A 22,577-nucleotide genomic window follows, 5' to 3' on the forward strand; every position below is an offset into this window, starting at 1 on the left:
TGACAAGAAGAGGATAAAAGTTTTTTTCACATTCTCTTTCCTATTTATGAAGCTAGAGAAGACAATAACTGCTCCTCGTACCAAGAAGCAGTTACGGGAGAAGTTAATGCAAAGTGGGAAACGTGTAGGACTACCATTCTTCTTCAAAATTGCAAAATACGCCCAAGTTAGAAGAAGATGGGCAAATTGTATATACACCTCTCATCATCCTCCACGTGTATAGAAAGAGACACGTGGAAGACATGTGAAGCGAGACATCAAAACATGATAGCCAGCATTTCATCAGAAGATTCCATCGGTCAGCAGATCTGACGGTCAGGGACAGAGGACCACAGAGGTATGATGGCTCAGAGAAGCACCAGATAATACCCCTTGGGTATTAACGCACCCAATCCCGAGGAAGATCCCAGATCAACGGTCGAGAGGAAGTTTGGCTGACACAGATGTGACCAGACAAAGAGACACTTGTCTGACACGAGCAGACATCCATCTGCCCGCATTAAATACCAAAGAGATATACACGTGTCGATCAGCTCGTGGAAGAAGCGAGGATAACCCTTCGTGGTCAAGCTCAGGCCGCGGCATATACCGAAGACCTCTGCGTAATAGGCACAAAGCACAAGAAGATAAGATTACAACGGCACTTCAGAGATGGGACCCACGTTCTCTCCCTATAAATACTCCTCTCCAATAAGAGAGAAGTGGCAGACCATTTTGGAGAGCAATTAGAGGAGAATTTAGGAGAGAGAAATAGGAAGAGCAAGTAATCCACCTACTTCCGCAGACCCATGTATATTCTAAAGTCATTCGACTATCTTTATAACCATTCAGTACATAGTGAAACACCAAACCCCGTGGACGTAGGCTTTAGTGCCGAACCACGTAAATCTGTCTCATTTACATTCCTGCATCTTACATTTCGCGTTAAACTTCATATGCTTTATATTTATACTTGTTTCTTGATTTATTTCCTTACACGAACATTATTTATGATAATATTCGACTAGACAATAACAAGCCCGAAGGCTTTGAGTCGATGAATCGATATAATCACTCCGTTACGCATACGATGTACAATTCTAGAATTAGGACGTATGCGAATATTGTTTGTGAACACTTGGATGGCCTCGACATAATTGTGTTCACAACACACATAATTTCTGCAATTCCATGTTGCTTTGATGGATGAAAACAAATGATCAGTTGGATGATATTGCAAGTAAGTATTTGATATAATGAAATGAACCGTAGACAATACGAAACAATTTCAGTTGCAAAAGATTGTTCTCTTGCTCTGTTTCTGAAAAGGTAAATTAATACCTTCTGCTTGTTCCTAGTCTTGATGTTAACTGAAGTTTTCCATGAACCTGAAAACTAGTTTGGGAGGAGCTGCTAACGATGGGTCATGGTGATGAATGGCTAAGAGGGATAAGTTTTAGTGTTTGTGTCGGAGTAGAACTAACAGGCTGTAATCCAACTCGAAATCATAGGGAAGGAGTTGTGTACAAAGGTTAACTCAATCAACAACGAAGATATCTCCATTAACAGCAAGATGAGGAACAGGTGTTTGTGAAAAGTTCTCAATGACTCTGCATCACCATCAGTCTCTCACGCATCCTGACCGTTGATTCTATCTAGTTCAAAATTAAATATGAACTAATTAAAAATTAAATTAACTAAAAAATGAATTAAATAAAATTAATAATATTTTTGTAACGGTCAAGATGGTCAACTATAGTCCTAGGACCCAAACTCTAATATTGAACTTTCTATGACCCAAATGCAACTCTAGCCACAAAATTGGGACCCAAAATTAAAATATTGGCTAAATAATCCTTATTTTTTATTAGTGTTAACCATTTAATTGGATTAGCTAATTTAGTATTAGTTTTAAATTAGATTAATGGTTTTGATTTAAAATTAGAGTTAGTGTTTTAGTCTTCCTTTTGGAGGGAAGAAAAGTAGAAAGAAAAGATAGTTTGTTTTTGAAAATCCTAGATTTTGATTCAAACAACAAAAATGAGTGATTCTAGTGAGAAATTTGAGGTGGGTGAATCCTTATATGATAGACAAACCAAATTTTACATACTTCATGATGGTGAAAATACGTAAAAAGATTGATTTTTTTAGCTTGTCAGAACAATTTACAACTAGTTTTTCCCCTCGAATCTATCTGTAAGAGAGGTATTTACAATTAGATAATGATGAACTTCCAACTGTGACCAGTAAAATTGAGAAAAACTGAATCATAAACTAGTTGAGATTGTAGATTTTGCTTATCGAAGTCAACTATAAAAAAGTTCGGTTGGCTTTTTGGTTTTTTAAAGCTAACTCGTAACTCACGCATAATAACATACCTAATTGTAAACCAGTTGGGTTTTTGGTTTTCGAGGCCAATAACTCACCAACGCTAACCGTAACTTGTGTTTTTGGTTGTTCGAAGCCAACCATAACTCATTAAAGACAACCAAAACTCATACATATTGAATTAAAGTTAGCTTATGAAAACCAAAAACCCAACCGTAACTGGTTCTGAAATCGATTCTCAAATCTAATATATTTTCATCTTGTTTGAAGTCAATTGATTTTGGGTTGTTGTTAATTAGAAATAGGGTGATAGTTTTTTTGTTTTTTTTAGTTCTTTTAGATTTAATTGATGGAAGGGTTGATGTTGATGATTGGATTTGGGTTGTTGATGATGATGTTTGATTTTGGGTTGTTGCTGATGATGACTGGAATTAGAGAATTGGGTTTGTATTTTTTTTTTAATATTATCTAGATTTGATTGATGAAAGGGTAATTTAGACTTTTTAAACTATTTAGGACACCCCTAGCCAACTAAATAGACACTAGGGTCATGGGTGAAGCCTCTATATTGGATTCAGTTGTCCCTGTACGAGGTTTCTCAAAAAAAAAAAAAAAAATTGATGGAGGACAGCTTGTTGATAAGTGCATAATTCGTATGATTTTAGTGTTCATTCCATACTTGTTTTATCTATAATTCTTGCATGTATTCTTGTTATTACTCTTGTTTTCTTTTATTTATCTCTATTAGGTGAATCATTCAAAAAGGAGCTACAAAGTGCTAAAAAGAGCTAAGAAGAGAAGTATTCCAAGTATCCAAGTGCCCAAGTAGAAGATAAGTGAAGTGCGAGAAAAAGACCAAAGATGCTCAAAATCAAGAGACGGGACAAATACCAATATTATCTCATTCAAATTCATGATTTCTTATCATCATCTTGAATATAAATCATTTACAAAGAGAATGCAAAAATATTGAGGTCATTCCGAGTTCATACGAAGAAGTTACGTGCAAAACAAGTTTATCAAATACCGAAGATTGGAGAGGTACGCTTATTGGGTACGTGTACCGGCATACCTTGGAATTCCGTGAACTTGAGGGATATGTATACCTAGTACACACACTAAAAAGTCTCTGGATACTTTTTAAAGAAGGGTGCACATACCTGGTACGTGTACCATAAAGAAAAAAGTTCACGAACTCTTTTTAGGTCTTTCTTTACTACTTTTTAGGTCGGTTTCCGGAACCGACTAGGATACTTGAAGGCTAAGCATTGTAAACCTATATAAATGGATATTATGCCTTGCAAAGAGGGAGGAATCAATCTCTACATCTCATATCACAAGTTTTACATCTAAACCTAGGGTTTACCCCTTTAGGGGGAAACCACCATTGTTCATCTTCTTTGTAATATGAGTAGCTAAATCCTTTGTTGATTAAGGATGAATTCAATGTTCTAAGCATGATGCTTTATTAGTTATACAAATATATTTGAAGTTTTTATCATTATCGATTGTTTTCACTATATCTAGGGTTTATGATTGATTCTTAGATTGGTTTGGGTCCGGAACTAGATTAGTTTATTGATCATTTTATTGCTAGTAGAGACTTGAGCATCCGTAATTGTCGATCATTTCCTACACAAGTAGAGAACATGAGACCTTGCAGAGGGATTCTGTAAAGAAATCGTGTGTGGAAACAACACCAGTAAGTAAACCGAGCGTACTGAGTTTAACTGCTGCGATCAAGCCTAAATTCAGAAACCCCAAAGTGTTTGATCGAGTTACACCTTGTAAGCGTACCTCAAGGCGTCTCAGTTAGATATAATCTGGTGACTAAGCGTACCTGTTATCAGGTGATACAAGGAGTTTTAGGGATAGCTAAGCGTACCTGTTATCCTACGATTAGTGATGAATTGTTATAGCAGAAGATAAATAAGTATTTTGATATTGTTAACGCTTGGTAACAACGAAGGATTCCTTAATCATATTTTCTTTCTTATTGTCTTTTTATTTATCTTAAAACCAATCCCCCTTTGTCTTTTACATTATTTTGCTGATTCAAATAACCTATCAATGACACATCTCTCTCTGTAGGAATGATCTCTTACTACCGCTATATTACTAGTTAATTATTGGGAAATATCTTGATTAATTTGTCGCACTTACGACACACATCACTTGTTGCTAGGTTTCCAACTAATATCTTGTAGAGTCTTTTGTACTTTTGAAATATAAATAATATCCCTTTTCATAATCAAACATTTGGCAAATTGCCTGAATGAACTCATTTCCATGCACCCGCATGATTTTTTTTTTTTTTTATATATAGATAAGAAAAAGAGTTACAGACAATATGAATGTAGATAACTTGCCTCCCACGTTTGAGGACTTGGGTTTCTTACTCCAGCTTTAGCTAAGTTTTGGAAACCAGGGAAGGTTTTGGACTTTATGTCCTTACATATAACATTTTCAAAAGTAGATAAACTTAAGAGCAGGTTATCGATAACAGAGTTGTATTTCAGCTAGTTCTTCTCTTCCACCTTGCAACGCTTTGTTAATTTGGATGTTGTTTCCTTGAAGATAAAAATCTTTGCAATTCAGTTGGATAGCCCACCCCAGTGCGTCTTGGATAGCTAGGCAGTCTCCTTATTCCTTTTCATGGACCCTAGCTCTTCTTGTCCTTCTCCCGATGGTTTTTCCACTTGCACCTGTAATGGAAACACCAATACCTGTTAGGCATGTTACCTGATCAAAGTAGCTCACATAAAAGAAGGATATATTCAAGACAAGTTCATTTAGGTGTTAGTCAGTGCTCCTGTTCGAGATGCGAGTCAAGTTTCTAGTTTGCAAATTGTTTGTGAATCTGGAGTGATCCAAAATGAGTTTTCCTGTCCTAGTGGGACAAGGATTCGTCTTTTGAAAAACCGTTTCGCATCTCGCTTTCCATATGAACCAACATATGGTATCACATAAGTTTCTCAAGGTCCAAAAAGTGTTTGAGGGTGGTAGTTTTGAAACCAACTAGAGCACCACTCATTGACTGAATCAAAATCATAAGGTGCATTATCTAGATTTAAAGAGCAGTCAGCCCAGACGACTCTCGTGAACGACCAGCACATAAGAGAATGTTCCCCTGTCTCAATTTCATTCCTGCACATAGCACAAAGAAGGTCAATATGATTAATGTGGGTAGCAAAGTGTCACTGAAAGGTAAAATATTATTCTTCATTTTCCATACGAATAATTTGATTTTCGGAATGACATTGGGCCTCCATATTTTTCCGACAAGGATATCAGTTGCTTGATCACATTTCCCGCATGACCTTTCTTAGTCTTCATCTTCCCCATTTGATTCAATTAATATTCACAAAAAGATACCTCAGGCGAAAGAATTCAATCATAATTATCAATCAGGTTTATTTGGTTCATTTGGTATGCCAGTTACGTCAAGTGAGTCAGCTAGTAGATAAAGAGCGGGTCCTCACTAACCGAGATAACGATATAATGCTAGCATGCCAAAAATTGAGCCCCGGAAATGATCTGGATTAAGAGTAAAGGCAGACTAGTGAGTAGCTAAGCCGAGAACTAGAAAAGATCCCTTGGTAACTTCTTGATTGTGTGATACCCAGTCATAAATGAACAGTCGCACCTTTACGTATGGAGTACATTCCAGCTGTTAGTAATAAACTTCAAAATGGATAACTAAATATTCATTCGCATGGTTTTTAAAAGAGTACGCTTCACGTTTCGGAGCGTATGTTTCACTTCAAATTTCAACATTTCGTTCTGAAGTGGTCATGTGAAGCGCATCTTTCATGAAGCGTACGCTTCACGCTTCGGAGCGTACGTTTCGCTTCAAATTTCAACATTTCGCTCCGAAGCGGTCATGTGAAGTGTGTTTTTTAACTTAGTCAACTCCTTTCCCACCTAATTTTTAAAGCTTTTAAGAGAAAAATATGAATGTTTTAAGGGGAATCAAACACTCCACCTCCCACTCGCCTGGAGAAGGTTGAATTGGTGCCCACAAGCTTTGTTTTTGGTAATAATTAAACTTATATAAAATTTATATAGATATTATCTTCTTAATAAATTTATAATTACTAGTTACGACTAATTTATTTATAAGAAAATATCCACTTCAAACATCAACCATCAAGCAACACTTCACGCTTTAACATACGCATCGCTTCCTAAAAATGAAAAACACTTCAAGCTTTCAATATCTTGTTCATACGGCTAAAATTACGTAATAGATGCTGGCTCAGATTTCTTTCTTGTCTAGCTAGTTTATAGAAAATTGGTACATGTTATCTTCTTATATATCAAGTGACTATTTTTTTTTTGTGAATGACTTGACTTGTATTGTTGTTTCTTTGGTGCTAGCCTAGTTTATTTTATACTTTTTAGTGATTCTACCCCGAAAGATGAAAATGTGACCGATGAATTAGATATAAGGGTAACTGATAACCTACTGCTTGAACTGGCCTCCTTAGCCATGTTAGCGTACATCAAGCGGGTTGCACACTGTTGGGACCTTTGCTATGGATGGTTCTGGTAGCCATTTGTATGCACTCCAAATACGTTTGAAGGCAAATCGTCGAACTCAATCAATTTATCTGCCGGTAAAGCATCTATTATCTTCCTGTAAAAAAAGAATGTGCATATTTTATGCAACCCTGACCAATTTTACTTAGAGCATCTCCAATAGAAGGCGCAAAAAATCCTACGTGGATTTATTATTTAATCATTTTATTTATGGGATCTATCTAGAGAACAAATTTTAGGATCTTATACCCGAAAAACCATCTCCATCAGTAGAGGATTTTACTCTTTAGAATTAATTATTACAAGAGAAAACATGGCATGGAGGATCTGAAGATATAGTTAACACTTTCTTCAAGACCTTTTTATTTAGTATGATATCCCTCCTAATTTGTAGGACCTATTGTTGAAGATGGTTTTAGTTTAAATGGGGGTCTAAAATCTTATGTGTCATATACAAATAAAATTATAACTTTCCGGTGAGATGCTCTTATAGTTAGTGAAATCCAAACAGAAAGCAGACACATTTTATCCACATATCCCAATATTAAAAGGGACGACTATTGAGATGAGAGCTCGGCTCAGTAAGCACATCGTAAGCGTTCTTTCATGTGAATGTTTAGATTTTTTCTTCTTATGCAATTCCTAGCCTCTCAAAACAATTCAATCTCCTCCCATTTCAATACCCTATTACTTTATATCTGTGGATTCGTAAGCTATTTCCTCAAGATTGTTTTCAAAATTTGCACTTACAAGAAAATTTTCATCACTACTGAAATCAACAAGAAGAAGAATATCTATCTTTACCTTCAAGATCAACAAACAAGTAAAATTCAAATTTTTTACATTACTGATCCATAACAAAAAAAAAAAAGAACAGGAAAATAAGAACACATATCATCATATCTTACAACCCTTAAAAAGGCTTGAGGTTCACAACCATCACCAGTACAAATAACACCACTACTTATCAACATCAAAATACTAGCAGAACAAAAAACAAAGCCGACTGTCAAGAGAAGAAGCAAAAGAAGTTCAACATTACCATCATCCATATAGACAGAAAGAAGGAAAAGAGCAAGTACCAAGAAATCCATCTTGTTAAAAACTTGTTACCCATCTTCAAAATTAGTCCAAACTCTAAAGATCTGGTTGTTCTCAGTACCCCAGAAGGGACTCCTAAAAGTCCTCTCCATCGTAGCTCCAATTCTCCTCCTTTGAATATTGAGCATTATACTCACTGCCTGTTGATGCAGGAGATACTGGATTGTCATCTGAAGATGAACTCTCATCACTGTCGCTTCCTTCACTCTCATCACTCTTATCCTCCAGAATCTCTTCATCAGCACTTGTCTCCCCCTCTTGCATGGTTCTGGAAAAGAAAGTTGGTTGGGCTCTCTCATCATCAAATCTCCTGCGCAGCTTCCTGTCAAGATATGCCTCCATCCTTTTTCGATCATCAACGGTATCTGAGTCCTCATCACTTGTGTTCATCTCCTCTATTGGGTACTCAAATCCATTCTCCGACTCTTCATCGGAATCGCTATCCGTTGCACTTACGACACCCTTTGGCCTCTTTGCCCTTGCTGCTCCCTCATCCTCTTTTCGATATTCTCGATCAAAGTGCTTTACTTTCCAAACCTCAAATAAAGCATCAAGTATCTCTTCCTCACTCCTATGTCGAGCCATCTCTTGTGATGCTTGTTCTTCAGCCTCTCGCTTCTGTTGAATCCTTTCCATTGCGCGTCTATCCAATTCCTCCAACAACTCTCTTCTCAACTTTTCTATCTCCTGATCTTGCAGAGCTAAAGAAAGATTTTTGGCTTGTTTATATCCTGACTTGGTTGAAGATGTATCGGCGAGGTGAGAATTCTGGTTGTTTTTCAGGGAGGTTTTGATTTCCATTACTCACCATTCTCTAGATATCTCTTTCTTCTTCTAATTTTTACCTTTTCTGGGTATAGTCTCCCTGATCATCCGATAAAACCATTTTATAGCCTCTTAATTAATACCATTCATAGCCATTTATGGCGTTTGGTTAAGAGTCATGTTCCCAGACCATGCACGACGGTTCAATACCCCATACACGGTTCTCAGAGTCATCATGACGCTTTGAAAATTAACCCACAAAATCAATTTCCTCTAACCTTTCAATTCTGGATTAATTGCATCTCTTTGACTACTCCGCCTCATTTCACCAATCACAACGCTATAACCACCTCTAGGCTACATGGTTCCACTATTATGAATGAAATTGGTAAGCCACCATGCCTTGTATTTTTTCTTTGGGTTTTAATCTTTGAATATGATTTTATGCAGGTTCAGATACCGCAACACCTATTAGGAGGCACCGTTAGCGTTTGGGGCAGGTCGGGTAGTTACATGAAGTCTCACAATACCAACCATCTCATTATAAATTCCCAAAACCCTACACCCAAAAATAACCATCTAGTCTACCAAGAAAAACCTCATCTCATCATTACCACCTCTACTCACCTTTTGCTATTTCACACCATTTTTCATTACACCCCTTCTACCATAATTGCTTTTGGAAGTATCCAAAATTGGAGCAATCTTCAAAAGCCAACAATAGTCCAAATTTGTACTTTAAGTCCTACAAAACTATTTCCCACTTAAAGGAGTATTATTTTTATTGGGTGCCTACCTTTATTGCAAATGTCTTATTAGCCTACCTGTTAAAAACGTTCACATCCATGAGGTTTCAGCAAGGCATCACAGTCACGGGCTCTGCCAATACCACTGATTCATTGCCCAAAACCATTTCTAGTAAACATGACCTTCCTATACCTATGCTGAACCTTACACAATTTCTTCTCCCTGCTATCAACAGAAAATATAACCTATTGATCAGACTTTCCTTCTTTAAGGTTCAGTCTTGTAGACAATTTCATATCTCTTTTTCCCTGAAAATCACTATGAATTGTCCTCATTCTCTTTTAATACCTATTGTTAACTGGCATTATGAAGTCCATATACAAATTCAAATATTTTATAGCTTTGCTACACCCAATCCAAAGAGGGCAGACAAATACTTATCTCATAAGTTCACCAATCCATTTATTGATTACATGGAGGAACCCAAGTCTACTAGTGAAGCTCACTCTTCTACCTCCATTCAACACCTCTCTTCTGAAATGGCTGAGAATCTTTCTTTACTTAAAAATCTCCCTGCTTCTCTTTCTGAACATGTCTACATTGATAAACAGTTGTTCTTACTGAAAATGATAACAATTGGAAGTGGTGTATGGTGGGTTACATATGCAGTGAAACTTTAGTACCCACTTTCTCTATAAGATACTAAATCTTCTCTCAATGGCCATTATCGCAAACCCCTACTGTTACAAACTTCAATGGCTTGAGAAACAAAGTTCTGATAAGATTCTTAGCTGAAAGTGACTTCATCAGAGTTAATGAACAACGCCCTTGGTTTGCTTGTGGGTTCCTAATTGTTCTTCGTGTGGTTCTACCAGCTGGTTGGCCTGCTAATGCTCAGATTCATTTGATGAAGAAATGATGTGGCTCATCTTATGCAATGTTCCTAAAGAATGTGTTGAATTTGAAGACCTAAAACAGCTCACTCTTAACCTTGGTGAACTACTTGATGCAAAATATCCTTATGACAACCATCCTCTCAAGAAAAATGTCAAAATCTATGTGAGAATCCCAATTAATCGTGCCTCCCAACTGGTATTCCCTTGCTCACTAGAGGAAGAGAGGAACCTTTTCTCATCGAATGTAGGTATTTCAAAGTGCCAAGGAATTTTTGTAACTCTTGTCGTGTCATAAATCATAGAGATGCGACCTGTCCTACTTGGCTGGCAAAGCAAAAACTTATAAAGAAAGCTAGTTCTTCTGCCTCAAATGTTAGATACCCACCAGTTTCAAAACTCATGATGCCACCTGTTCAAGTTCAACAGCTTCCTGAAATTACTGCAACCATCCCTGCAGTTATTTCTCCACCCACTCAAGCTGAAGAAGTACCAGATTCTCAAAGTCAAATGTTAACCTCTCCCGGTTTAATGGATAAAGGAAAATCTGCATATGTCTGTCAAAATTTCACATTGTCAACTCAAGAGTCTCCTAATAACTTGATCAATATGGGCCCTTTTGGTAGCAAATCTACCTCTCTCAAGATTCATGAAATAGGAGCTATCCAAACCAAGAAACTCATTCCCTTAGTTAATGGTATTCCTCTTATTTCAAAGAAATTCCATAACTAAGATGCAGTCCTGCCAACTCTGAGTCTAGTAACTCAGGACCGATCCGCGCCAGCAACTCGGCCAGAAGGTTCAAAATGGCGGCTACCCCGACCCAAAAAGCAGTTATTTCTATGGCAGCTGAGCATGATGCTTTGTCCAATTTGAAGAGAAAAATTAACCCTCGTGCTGAGCTCAGAAAAAGAACCAGATATCCTTCCCCTTTCTTGGGCGACTTGGATTCTACCCCCCTCAAAATTGATAACTTTGAACCAGATTATTCTACTCTCTGCCCTCCTATCACAAAATTGGGGGACATCTCCACTTTATCCCAATGTACTTTCAATACCCATCCCTCTACTGAAGAATTTGGAAACTTCACTGTCCCTACTGATGCTGCTTCAAATGACAATGGTGTCCGCAACAATTCCTCTCATGAGGCTGCTAATCTGAACCTGGATGCTACCCAAGGATCTATCTCTGCTGGTGGAACTAACAATTCTCAATCTAATGGGAATCAAGATTCTGCCAATCAGGTTCCTTTTTCTCCCACTCCTATTATCTCCTCTTCTTCTCATCCTGCTATTTCTTGTTTCCCTGTTAATAATGTGAATATTTTTCAATGGAATGTGAGTGGTCTAGGCAAGAAATCTGCTAATAAAGAACTTAGTATCCTCCTTAGGAATGTTAATCCTGACATCATCTTCTTGTCTGAAACTAAAATGCAAAATGATTTTGCTGCTAGAAAATTGAGAAATATGGGCTTCCCCTGTACTGCTCATGTGCCTTGTGTTGGAAGAAGTTGTGGTCTAGTACTGGCTTGGAAGAAAGAGATTGATCTTAATATTATCTACGCTAGTAATAGGGGCATCTATGTTACTACTAGGGACATCATTCACTCTAAAACTTTCCACATTAATTTCATTTATGGAAAACCTAATACTGCCTTGAGACAAGCTTTCTGGGAGACTCAATGTCAATTACCACCTATACCAATAGATGAACCAACTTTCTTTATATGTGATTTTAATGCTTTTCTAGGTCCTAAAGATAAAAGTGGGGAAGTCTAGAGCTTGATGATACTAATTTTGTTAATCCTAGAAACTTCTGCAATGTGTTTGATTTACATGATCTTGGTTTTTCTGGTCCTAGATTTACGTGGTCTAATATGCAACAAGGTCCTGACATTATTCTTGAAAGATTGGATAGATGCTTTGTTAATTCCCTAACTGAATCTCTTTGTCCTAAGTTTTGTGTTAATAATCTGCCTAGGGACTCTTCTGATCATTGTCCCGTGCATATTGGTTTTAATTTTGAAGTTAGTTTCCTGCCAAAACCCTTTCATTTTATGGCCATGTGGATGGAAGACCCTACTTGCAGGGACATTATATCTAATTCTTGGTCTGTGAATGTTACTGGTTCTCCTGCTTTTAAACTTAAAGTTAAGCTCCTCAGTACTAAGAGAGGTCTTAGGTAATGGAAAAAGATTTCTTTTGGTAACCTCCAAACCAACATCAAAACCACTAGGAATAATCTGCTTGATCTCCAAATTCATAACCCTTATGATTCTTCCTCTACCTCCAGATTAAGAGCTAGACTAGAGTATCTTTATAATCTTGAGCAGCTATATTGGAAGGATAAATCTAGGGATATTTAGATCTTGGAAGGAGATAAAAACTCTCCCTATTTCCATATGGTCACTCTCTTTAGGTGAAAAAGGAATGCCATCAGCTGGATCAAAAATTCTTTAGGAGAAATGGTCACTGACAGGGATAGTATAAGTACCTCTTTCTTGAATTACTTTAGAAATCTTTATTCCTCCAAACCTCAGCAGTTTCAAGATGAAATTTTAGATTGTTTTCCTGTTAAGTTCTCCCATGAACATAACTCTTTGTTAAACCTTCCTCTAACTGCTGAGGAAATAAAAAAAATTTGTTTTTCAGATGGGTGGTAAAAAAGCTCCTGGCCCTGATGGCTTCACTGGCCTCTTCTACCAAAAAATTGGATATTGTTGGAGAAGCTGTCATAGATATGACACAAACTTGTTTTAGAACTGACCACCTTGCTAAGGTTTTCAACACCACCAACATTGCTCTAATCCCCAAAGTTCTTTTGGCTGAATTAGTCTCCCAATATAAACCCATTGGCCTGTGTAACTTCATCTATAAAATCCTTTCTAAAACCTTGGCCAATAGACTGAAACCCCTTATGGATAACATTATATCTCAAAACCAAAGTGTTTTTATCCCTAAGAGAAGTATTTCTGATAATATCCTCCTTGCTAATGAAGTTATTTATGTTGTTTACCATCACAAAAAGAAGGATGGTATTGCTGCTATCAAACTTGACATGTCTAAAGCTTATGATAAGTTAAAATGGTCTTTTTTTAGCAAAGTTTTACTTAAAATGGGCATGTCTGAGCACTGGGTTAATTTAATCCATCAATGTGTTTCCACTGTTTCGTATTCTGTCTTATTGAATGGTAGCCCCTCCGGTCCTATCAAACCTGAAGAGGCTTGATACAGGGTGACCCCCTATCTCGTTACCTCTATATCATCTTCTCTGAAGCTTTGTCAGATTATATCAACCATTTGACCAGTAAAGGTCTTGAGGAAGGTATTAGAGTTTGTAAAAATTCCCCTTGTATGACCCATCTCTTGTTTTCTGATGATTCTCTTTTGTTTTCTAAAGCCACTGAAAAAGATTTTCGAAATATCAAGGCTATCTCCAAAACTATTGTCTTGCTTCTGGCCAGGAAATAAATTTTGAAAAATTTGGTATTTTGTTCAGTAAGAAGTTGCCTGCTCCTCTTATGAACCATTTGTCTAACATTTTGGATATTCACAATAGAGACTTAGGAGAGAAATATCTTGGTACCCCTATTGCCTTACAGGCTTCTAAAATCCGGACTCATATGGGTCTTCTTCAAGATATTGATGCTAGGATTACATCTTGGCTCCACAAGCTCCTATCCCAAGCAGGTAGAACTACTTTGATTAAACATGTTGGCCAGGCTATCCCTCTTTACCAGATAGGTGCTTTTCTTATCCCAAACACCTTTGCAAAAAAATGGATTCTCACCTCTGTCAATTCTGGTGGGGAGAAGCCCTTGATCCTAAGGATAGAAAACTTCACATGCTAAGATGGGATGCCTTGTGTTCTCCTAAATCTGAAGGGTGCCTTGGCTTTAGGAAAGCTGAGCTTAACAATTTATCTATGCTAGCTATGAATGTTTGGAAAATTATTGAAAGTCCTGATTGTCTTTTAGGTACAGTTCTGAAAGCCAGATATTTTCCTAAAACTGACTTTCTTAATGCCTCTTTCTTTGATAATTGTTCCTGTACTTGCGTTGCCTTTATACCATTAAAGAAATGATTAAACCCTTCATCTCTTGGATTGTTGGATATGGAAAATTTATAGACCCCTGGTGTGATAAATGGATCCCTACTCTAGGTTCTGCGACCCCCAACCCATTGGTTTCTCCTGACCCTTGTGTTAAAGTTTCTTACTTCATTGATGATTCTATTAGATCTTGTGATTTAGTTAAATTAAACACCCATTTTGATGATGCTTATGTTCAGAAGATCATCACCATTCCCTTAAGCCAGATATGCACTTCTGACAGGAGGGCTTGGGAGCTCTCAAAGGATGGCATATTTTCCTCTAAATCTGCTTACTTGGGATTAAGAGGGTATGGACCCTCCCCTAGTAACAAACTTTGGAAGTACATTTGGAAAATTAATGTTCCTCAACGTATTCAACTGTTTACCTGGAAAGCTGCTAGAAATGTGTTACCTGCTAAGTCTGTTTTACAAACTAGGATGCTTATGCACTCTGTCTCTTGTATTAGATGCTCAGATCCTTGTGAATATGTTGTGCATGCTCTTTTTCTGAGTCCCTTTGCTAGTCATGTTTGGATCCTTGCCTCCTTTTGTGCTAATACCTCTATGTTCTCTTGTAGCTCCATGATTGATTGGTTGAATTTCTGGTTAATTGATCCTCCCACTAGAATCCCTACTGATAATCATTGTCTCTTTGTTGCCATCCTTTGGTCCTTATGGACTAGCAGGAACAACTTAGTCTTTAGAAACCAACAGGGAACCCACTCTACTGTTATTCATAGAGCTAAGGCCATGCTTCTTACTGTTAAAGTTAGAATCCCCAACCCACCTAGACATACCATCTCTTTTAGTGACCAATGGATGCCCCTTACTTATGGATGGAATAAGTGTAATACTGATGGTGCTTTTGATGACACTACTAAGGCTAATGGTGCAGGCTTTGTGATACAGGACTTTTCCAGCAAGGCTTCTTTCTCTGACTCCATCGTGTTTGAAGTGGATTCTGCTGAAGAGGTTGAGGCTAGAGCTATCTGGGCTGGTTTAAAGAAAGACGTGGAGTTAAAGCTTACACATATCATATTGGAAAGTGATGCGCAAGACTTGGTTTCTCAATTCTCCGTTGGTCTTTCTGATGGGAATCCAAGAACTGATGCTAGATTTAAAGATATTCAATTTTTTGCTTCCTCCCTTAGTGGTTGTATTATCTCTTTTCAACTTAGAACTGGTAATTTTGTTGCTCATGAACTAGCCAAATGGGCAAAAACTAACAAGTCGTCTACGTACTGGTCCACACCTCCTGTTTGGCTTCGGCCTTTTGTTGGGGAAGACCATTAGCCTTGTAGAAGGCCTTTGCTTATAAAAACAAAAAACAAACAAAAATAAATAAATATAGGGACGACTATTCAGCATCCTTCGAATTTTTTCGGGATAAATGGGCGTCAGTCAAGAATTGTTGATTGGTTCCGGGGACTCTAAAAGTGGCTCGCTTTCCGGATTCTAAAGGTTAAGGTCGTGTTTGGCAGCCTTGATATCCTAACCTAGGTTGGACTATCCCTTAAATAACTGTATATTGTATTTGTCTCGGTGCTTATTCCATGTCAAGATACGAATAGCGTATCCTATCTAAATTTTATGAGGCTAAAAAGATGGGATTATGGAGTTCCATAAAAAAACCTGGAATACCTTAATCCTTTCCTGGGTTAGACAGCTATTTTTATAACTATTTTTTTTTATTTAAATTTTTCTTATGCTCGAAACTATAAATTTATATGGGTTTTTTTTTATTTCTTTTAATTTAATTTGGAGACAAGTTTGTTACAAACAACATACTACATTAACCCAAAATGAAAAACAAACACTATTTAAAATACCCATTGCCATGATAATTTTGGATAAACCAAGAATTACCCTAACGTGGGCAACGTTTTTCATATCCAAACTGCCGAACAGACCCTTAAGTAGTGTAAACCCTCGTGAATACCGAAGAGTGAGAGCCCGCGAAAAAGACAGAGAAGTTGAAGAAGAAGAAGAAAAGAGGGAAACTGAAAAGCACAGCACTGTTGATCAAACAAATCTGAAGCTTCTTCTTCCTTCTATCAAGTAAAGATGAGTACCATGAAGTTTTGCCGTGAATGGTATCTCTCTCTCACTCTCTCGTTTGTTCTCCATTATTTTGATTTTCTTTTTTTCAATTTTTCCGATTGGATTTTGCAGTAACAACATTTTGTACCCAAAAGAAGATAAGGAACAGAAGATACTTCTCTACGCATGTAGAAATTGTGAGCATCAGGTATGTATTTCAGCTAAAGTATTTAGAGTTCATGTGTCTGGTATAAAACCCTAATTCCTTGAACACTGGTGGGTATTTCTGTTTTGTAACTTCACGTTGTTTTTCTAGTCCAGAATTTGGGCTTAGGGTTTTACTGGCGGCGGGGGTTTTGCTTGTACCAGTGGTTTTTTGCAGTTTCTGTGATCGAATTTGTCTGGATTTTACTAAGATTGAGTTAGGGTTTGAGTTTCTTATGTTGATTATTAGTCTAGGGAGTGTATTGTTAGGGTTTAAGGGAGTTGTGATAAGCCCACAACATATCAAATAGGAATCATGGTGAAATTAGATGAAATAAACAGTAAGGAAGGGACGAAGGTCAGATTAGAAGTAGGATGAATATTAGAATTCAGAGAGAAGACACAGCTAGGAATGAAAATGAATGTCCCCTATCTCCGATGTCTCGCTATCTGTTTATTAGTTTCATCCATCTCTGGACCTGCCTGTCTTCCTTCTTTACTGTTATAATTCTTCTGTAACTATCAAGTAGAAACTTGAGAGTTGAAGTTATTTGGTTACTTTTTATGTGTGCTTTTATTGGTTACATTCTGACCAACAAGGGTCCTAACTAGGTTTACTCCATCTCAGTTCTATGGCTTAATGCTAAAAGTGCAAAAATCTTTCTGTATAACGCAGTTCCTATGAAAAGCCAGCTTGGCATTGGTAGTAAAAAAACTATATTGTGTATGTTTCATTTTTAATCTAGTTTTTGTTGTGCTTCTGAGTATAATTGCATTGTTGAGGTTTATATTGCATTACTTTCATTTTTGCCATGACTTGTGTATGAAGCATTTACAAAATTTTCTATGGGTTTTACTGTTGTTGTAAAAGTTATTACAGTAATCCTGCTTAGAATGCTAAACATCTTCCTCGAGAGGGTTGTATCTTATATTTGGTTTTGTCACGTCATACCATGCCTCCTCATCTAATAATGTTTTGTTTGAACTTTAGTAAAATCATGTTTTCGAGACCAAAGAAGGTTAGAAACACTTTATTTGGTCCGTCTAATAAGGATTTGTTTGAACTTCAGTAGAATCATGTTTTCGAGACCAAAAAAGGCTAGAATCAGTTTACTTGGTCCTTGGTTAGGATTAAAAGACTGCCAATCCTTCTTGTGCACCAAAATATGCGAAGCTACCGAAGAAGATCGAATTAAACTACTCTATGTTGGATTGTGAGAGCTGTTTTTTTATGCTTAGATTTTGGTACGAGTGTATTTTTTTTGCTTTGAATCAAGGTGCCTTTGTTAAGAGAGACTAAATATTGGAAGACCATGAGGTTAATTGCACTTGAGTTGTGATCTTACAGAAGGTTTTCTCAGCACCATTTTTTTTTGTTCTGCTGGTCCTTGTTGGACATATCAGGAAGGTACAAAAGAGGTTCTGATCTAATCTAATTTGAAATTCTGTAGGAAGCTGCTGAAAACAACTGTGTGTATAGAAATGAGATACATCACTCTGTGGGTGAGCATACTCAAATCTTGCAGGATGTAGCTGCAGATCCAACTCTTCCACGTACTAAAGCAGTGAGATGCGCCCTATGCAATCACGGCGAGGCGGTTTTCTTCCAGGTCAATTTTGATTTATCTTTCAGCTTTCTTATCTCTGCAATATGATTGTGTCGCTAGCCTAATAGTTCAAAAAGCTGTCTTGAGCTATACCTGTGCTAAGTAAAGACGTCCTATATGACCATTATTTCATCTTTCAATTTATTTCTACCTGTTCAACTGTTTAATGCGGGCCATCGTTGTAGACCTTATATAAACTGGTATCTGAAGTCTGAGAATTCGATATATACTAGTAGTAGTCGAATTCACAGGGTTTCACTTCTCCGCACAGCAGCTGCGTAATCTCCTCAACTAGAATGTATGTGGGTGGTTTTTAACTGAGACTTAATTTTAGGCTAATGGGCATCTCATTCCCATCTGTCCTGATTATAAACTTATCTTCAGTGAAAACTATCTTATAACTTGTTTTATTTCTAGTCTGTAACAACAGGGTTGTAACAGCTTTTACTGGATTGTGGTTATATGCAGGCAACTGCAAGAGGCGAGGAGGGTATGACATTGTTCTTTGTTTGCTGCAACCCTAATTGTGGTCATCGTTGGAGAGATTGATGGACCGGTGCGCCAAGAGCAACAACTGACAAAAGTTTGAGAATCCTAGAGATGAATAGATTGCTAGGCGTTCATGTATGTTTCTGAAAAAGTTGATGTTTCGACACTATTAATGGTTAAACGTACAGGTATCGGTTTAGATACTAAACATCAGGAGTACTCTTTGGGTTAAGGATGTAAATGACTATTCAATTCTAAGCTTCACTGTGTCGAACTGTCTTTCATCCTTTTGCTTTTGAATAGATTCAGCCTAATCATTTGAGGATCCATTCTTATAGGGTTATTTAGCATTTCACATTCTCCATTGGGTAGATAAGTTAGATACGGAACAGAATGAGAGGATAATATATGCCATGACCAGGCTTTGCTTTACAACCAGCTTTTGTTTGGATCTCATTGTTGAATAACAATGTTTTGAACTTGTAAATTCCTGTGATTAATACCTTCAAATCCACGCACAATAAGATGACACTCCCTATTGATCCGGTACCGTTGAACCAGCTTATAATATAAAACCTTGAATTGGGGTTACCATTGTCGTAGGTTGGGCTAATGTAGGATGGCATGATAGCAACGGTATTATTATTATCATTGGGGTTGCAATGGAAAAGTTTTGTGGGTTGCGTAGGATTAAGATTTCCTAAACGTGGATAGGGGCATCTAATATGACACCTAAATATATTATTCTTTTCCGTTACTTCTCCTCGGAAATCCACCACAGATTGATGAAAAAAATGAACTTCAAAAAGAAATGATATATACGACTGAGAAATTTTTGAACTGGCAGTGAACATTAAATTACTGATAAATAGCTAGTAATAATCAAATAAGTTGTTTGATGAACTCCCAACCGTACAATGAAAGCATCAGTATTCAAATAATCGGTTCATTTTCAATTTTATAACGAGTACAAGAATATCGGCATTCTCGTACAAAGTATAAACTTATTACCGGCCATGAATTAAGGAATTCCTAGCCGTAAATGAACTAAGTATTATTGCTAGATCATAGTTGTAGAATGCCTTCAAAATAAAAAAGTGAGGGAGGGCGCATGCCTTCCATTATTCTAAAATTTAAATTAAATAATTAACCTAACCACCATCACTTAATTAGTTTAGCTAATTAAATTTGTTACATAAATTTTCTTTTTGATAGGAAATAAATTTATTAACACAATCTTTTTTTTTTTGATAGGAAAATAATGAATTTATTGGGAACTAAAATGATGTATATGGTTTGTCTTTTTGCAGTTTTTACCTAAGAGAAATGGGTGCAACAATAAAATCATAATTAAACAAAGTTTCATGGCTATAATGTTTAGCTAAGACATTTGCACATAATTTTTCCTTCCTTTTCATAGAGGTACAACTCCATCAAGTATCAGAGTTTAAAAGAATTAAAAAAACTGTTGATTATTAGGCTTGTTGTCCACTTAATACTCCATCTACCACATTCTTTCTTTCTCCCTCCAAATGTATTTTTTGTAGACCCTGAGCAACAATCCATTCAATTGCTTTAAGTAGAACTAATGCTCTTGATTGCTCTTCATCTAATGTCTCTCTAGCGTCTCCCCTTGCTCCTTTAAAGTTACCTGAGAAAATCTAATTGTATTAGTCATATTCCCATTGCAAAAGTATCTTTATCAAAAGAAATATCAAGGTTTATCTTCTCAATGTCCACATCAGGTCCAAATGGATTCCACAGTCTTAGTGAGAAAATTCCCCCATTCATTAATCTCTTTTTCTATAAGAAAGATCAACTCAGTAGTAATCGACTTTACACCTGCCAAAAACTATATAACATCTTTGTTTTCATCTTATATCCACATAGACAAACATATAAACCTCAATACAAACTGATGCTCAGATGTGGTTGAACAAATTCAAAACCCACCTTAAGAAATTAAGGTTAGCAAATGAACTGAAAATAGTAGAATCAAGGGCAAACCAAACTCTATTTATAACATGGCAAAATCATCCATCATACCTCTAAAAGATCCTTGCTTGTTCCCTTGGAGAAGAAGTGTGACTCCAAGGTAGTTTTCCTGCAAAGTAATTCTCTTTATGTTGAGCATGTTAGTAACTCGACTCTTAATGTTAATATCATTTTTGGGACTAAATGCAACACCAGATTTATCTAAGTTTATAGCTCGTCCAGAAGACTTGCGGAAACTATCAACGATGCAATTTAGGGTCCTAGTATTAGCAGGACACACCTTCGTAAAATTAAGATGTTATCTGCGAAAAAGAGATGGGTTATGAGGGGCTTTAGGTGAGACTTTCAGACCCACGATGCTATTATTATGTTGGGCAACAGATAAACCTCCAAACGACACATCCATACACTGAATAAAAAGATAAGGGGACTGTTTATGGGGGAAAACTATTTCTGCTGGTTTTGGTAATCTTGGGTGTGTGTGGATGAGAAATGAATCTAAATCCTAAAAAAATGCATTGCACAGGAGTGCTTTTTGATTCGAGAGATCAATCTATACAATTCTGGCCTAAACCAAGAAATGGTCGTTCCAGACTTGCTTCGGTCAAAAAATGAAGGAAATGGGGTTGATCCTAGGGAGGGAAGCGAAGAAGGTGTTGAGATTGTGAAGGTGTTGGTTGTTTATGACTTGTATCAGAATGTTGAACTGGTTTGCAATAATGTAAGCAATCAGCTCTGGATATTTTCTGGATACAAATGACAACACTTGGTTTCTATGTCTGTCTTGTTTGGAAATAGGAGAACCTATTTATACAAGTCATTGAGCGCAACCCTCATCTCATGGGAAGTGGAGGGAGTGAAGTGATGGAGTAGTGGGGTCGTGTAGGTTATTGTCACACGATCACGTCTTTGCCCACTTCTTCCATCATCGCTAACCGTCCATGCCTCCTGACACGTTCTCGTAATGGCGTGTTGCACGCTGCACGCTATAAATCACCAGACCAATATCCCGGTAAGTATCCCCCAGTTTGTGACATGCTTGATGTCTCGAATGAGTGGATCGTGGGACCCACAGGAAGTAGCATACGGTGCTAAATTAAATAACTAAGTTATTTAAGAAATCGATATTCATGAAATATCGTGTATTCTCGATGCATGTAATGCATCGAAAACAACTAACATGTATGAAGCATCGATGTTTTAAGGCTTAACCGAATAAGTCGCGGATTAAGAGTCTTAAAATAGCATCACGTCCAACCATCTTCGAGTGATCGTTTGGAGGCCGCATGGGCGAGCCATCTCCTGGACGATCACTCCATGTGGAAGAGTGGCGGACGGTGATTATGGAGGTATTTCATTGGTCGTCTAGCTTTCAACCTAGGATGTCCGACCAAGCTTGCAAAGTTGGACGGACGAGATGGTTTGCGGCACTTATTTGCGACCGTTGATGGATTTTTAGGATTTTAAAGAGGTGCGCAAGCATCTTCTTTGGCTTGATCGAATTCAAGCATGGCACCAATTTTGGTGGGACCGATTGGTCGTACATGGAGGTTGTCCGTCGTTGTGCACGTCTATACCTCTCAGTCACGTGAAGGCTTAATCTAGGCCACTCAGGTTGACTGGCAAAGATGAGTGATCATGATCGATTTGCGATAGAAATCCTTTACCGCAAAGGATTTGGGAACCCCGTGACATGCCTCCTTTGGGCATGTGTTTCGAGGCGCTCGTCCATGGTTGGCCTAGGCCGATCGGTCACGCGCATAGGTGGGCCCGCGGTGATCACGTTGATATTCTTG

The 22,577-nt window shown here is 37.4% G+C and overlaps 2 protein-coding genes across 2 annotated transcripts; one reads left to right on the forward strand and one right to left on the reverse strand.

Moving 5' to 3' along the window:
• Positions 1 to 8,025: 8,025 nt before the first annotated feature.
• LOC113350648 (HIV Tat-specific factor 1 homolog) lies at positions 8,026 to 8,751 on the reverse strand. The gene has a single exon (XM_026594782.1). It carries the CDS (start codon positions 8,749 to 8,751, stop codon positions 8,026 to 8,028), a length of 726 nt encoding a protein of 241 aa, XP_026450567.1.
• A 7,606-nt stretch (positions 8,752 to 16,357) lies between these two features.
• Positions 16,358 to 19,115, forward strand: LOC113352962 (DNA-directed RNA polymerases II, IV and V subunit 9B-like). The gene is made up of 4 exons (XM_026596700.1): positions 16,358 to 16,539; positions 16,619 to 16,694; positions 18,142 to 18,300; positions 18,766 to 19,115. The coding sequence occupies exons 1-4, from the start codon at positions 16,511 to 16,513 to the stop codon at positions 18,844 to 18,846; spliced, it is 345 nt and encodes a 114-aa protein (XP_026452485.1). The 5' UTR covers positions 16,358 to 16,510; the 3' UTR covers positions 18,847 to 19,115.
• The last annotated feature ends 3,462 nt before the right edge of the window (positions 19,116 to 22,577 follow it).

Source organism: Papaver somniferum, chromosome 2 (assembly GCF_003573695.1).
Source record: "Papaver somniferum cultivar HN1 chromosome 2, ASM357369v1, whole genome shotgun sequence".
Taxonomy (NCBI): Eukaryota; Viridiplantae; Streptophyta; class Magnoliopsida; order Ranunculales; family Papaveraceae; genus Papaver; species Papaver somniferum.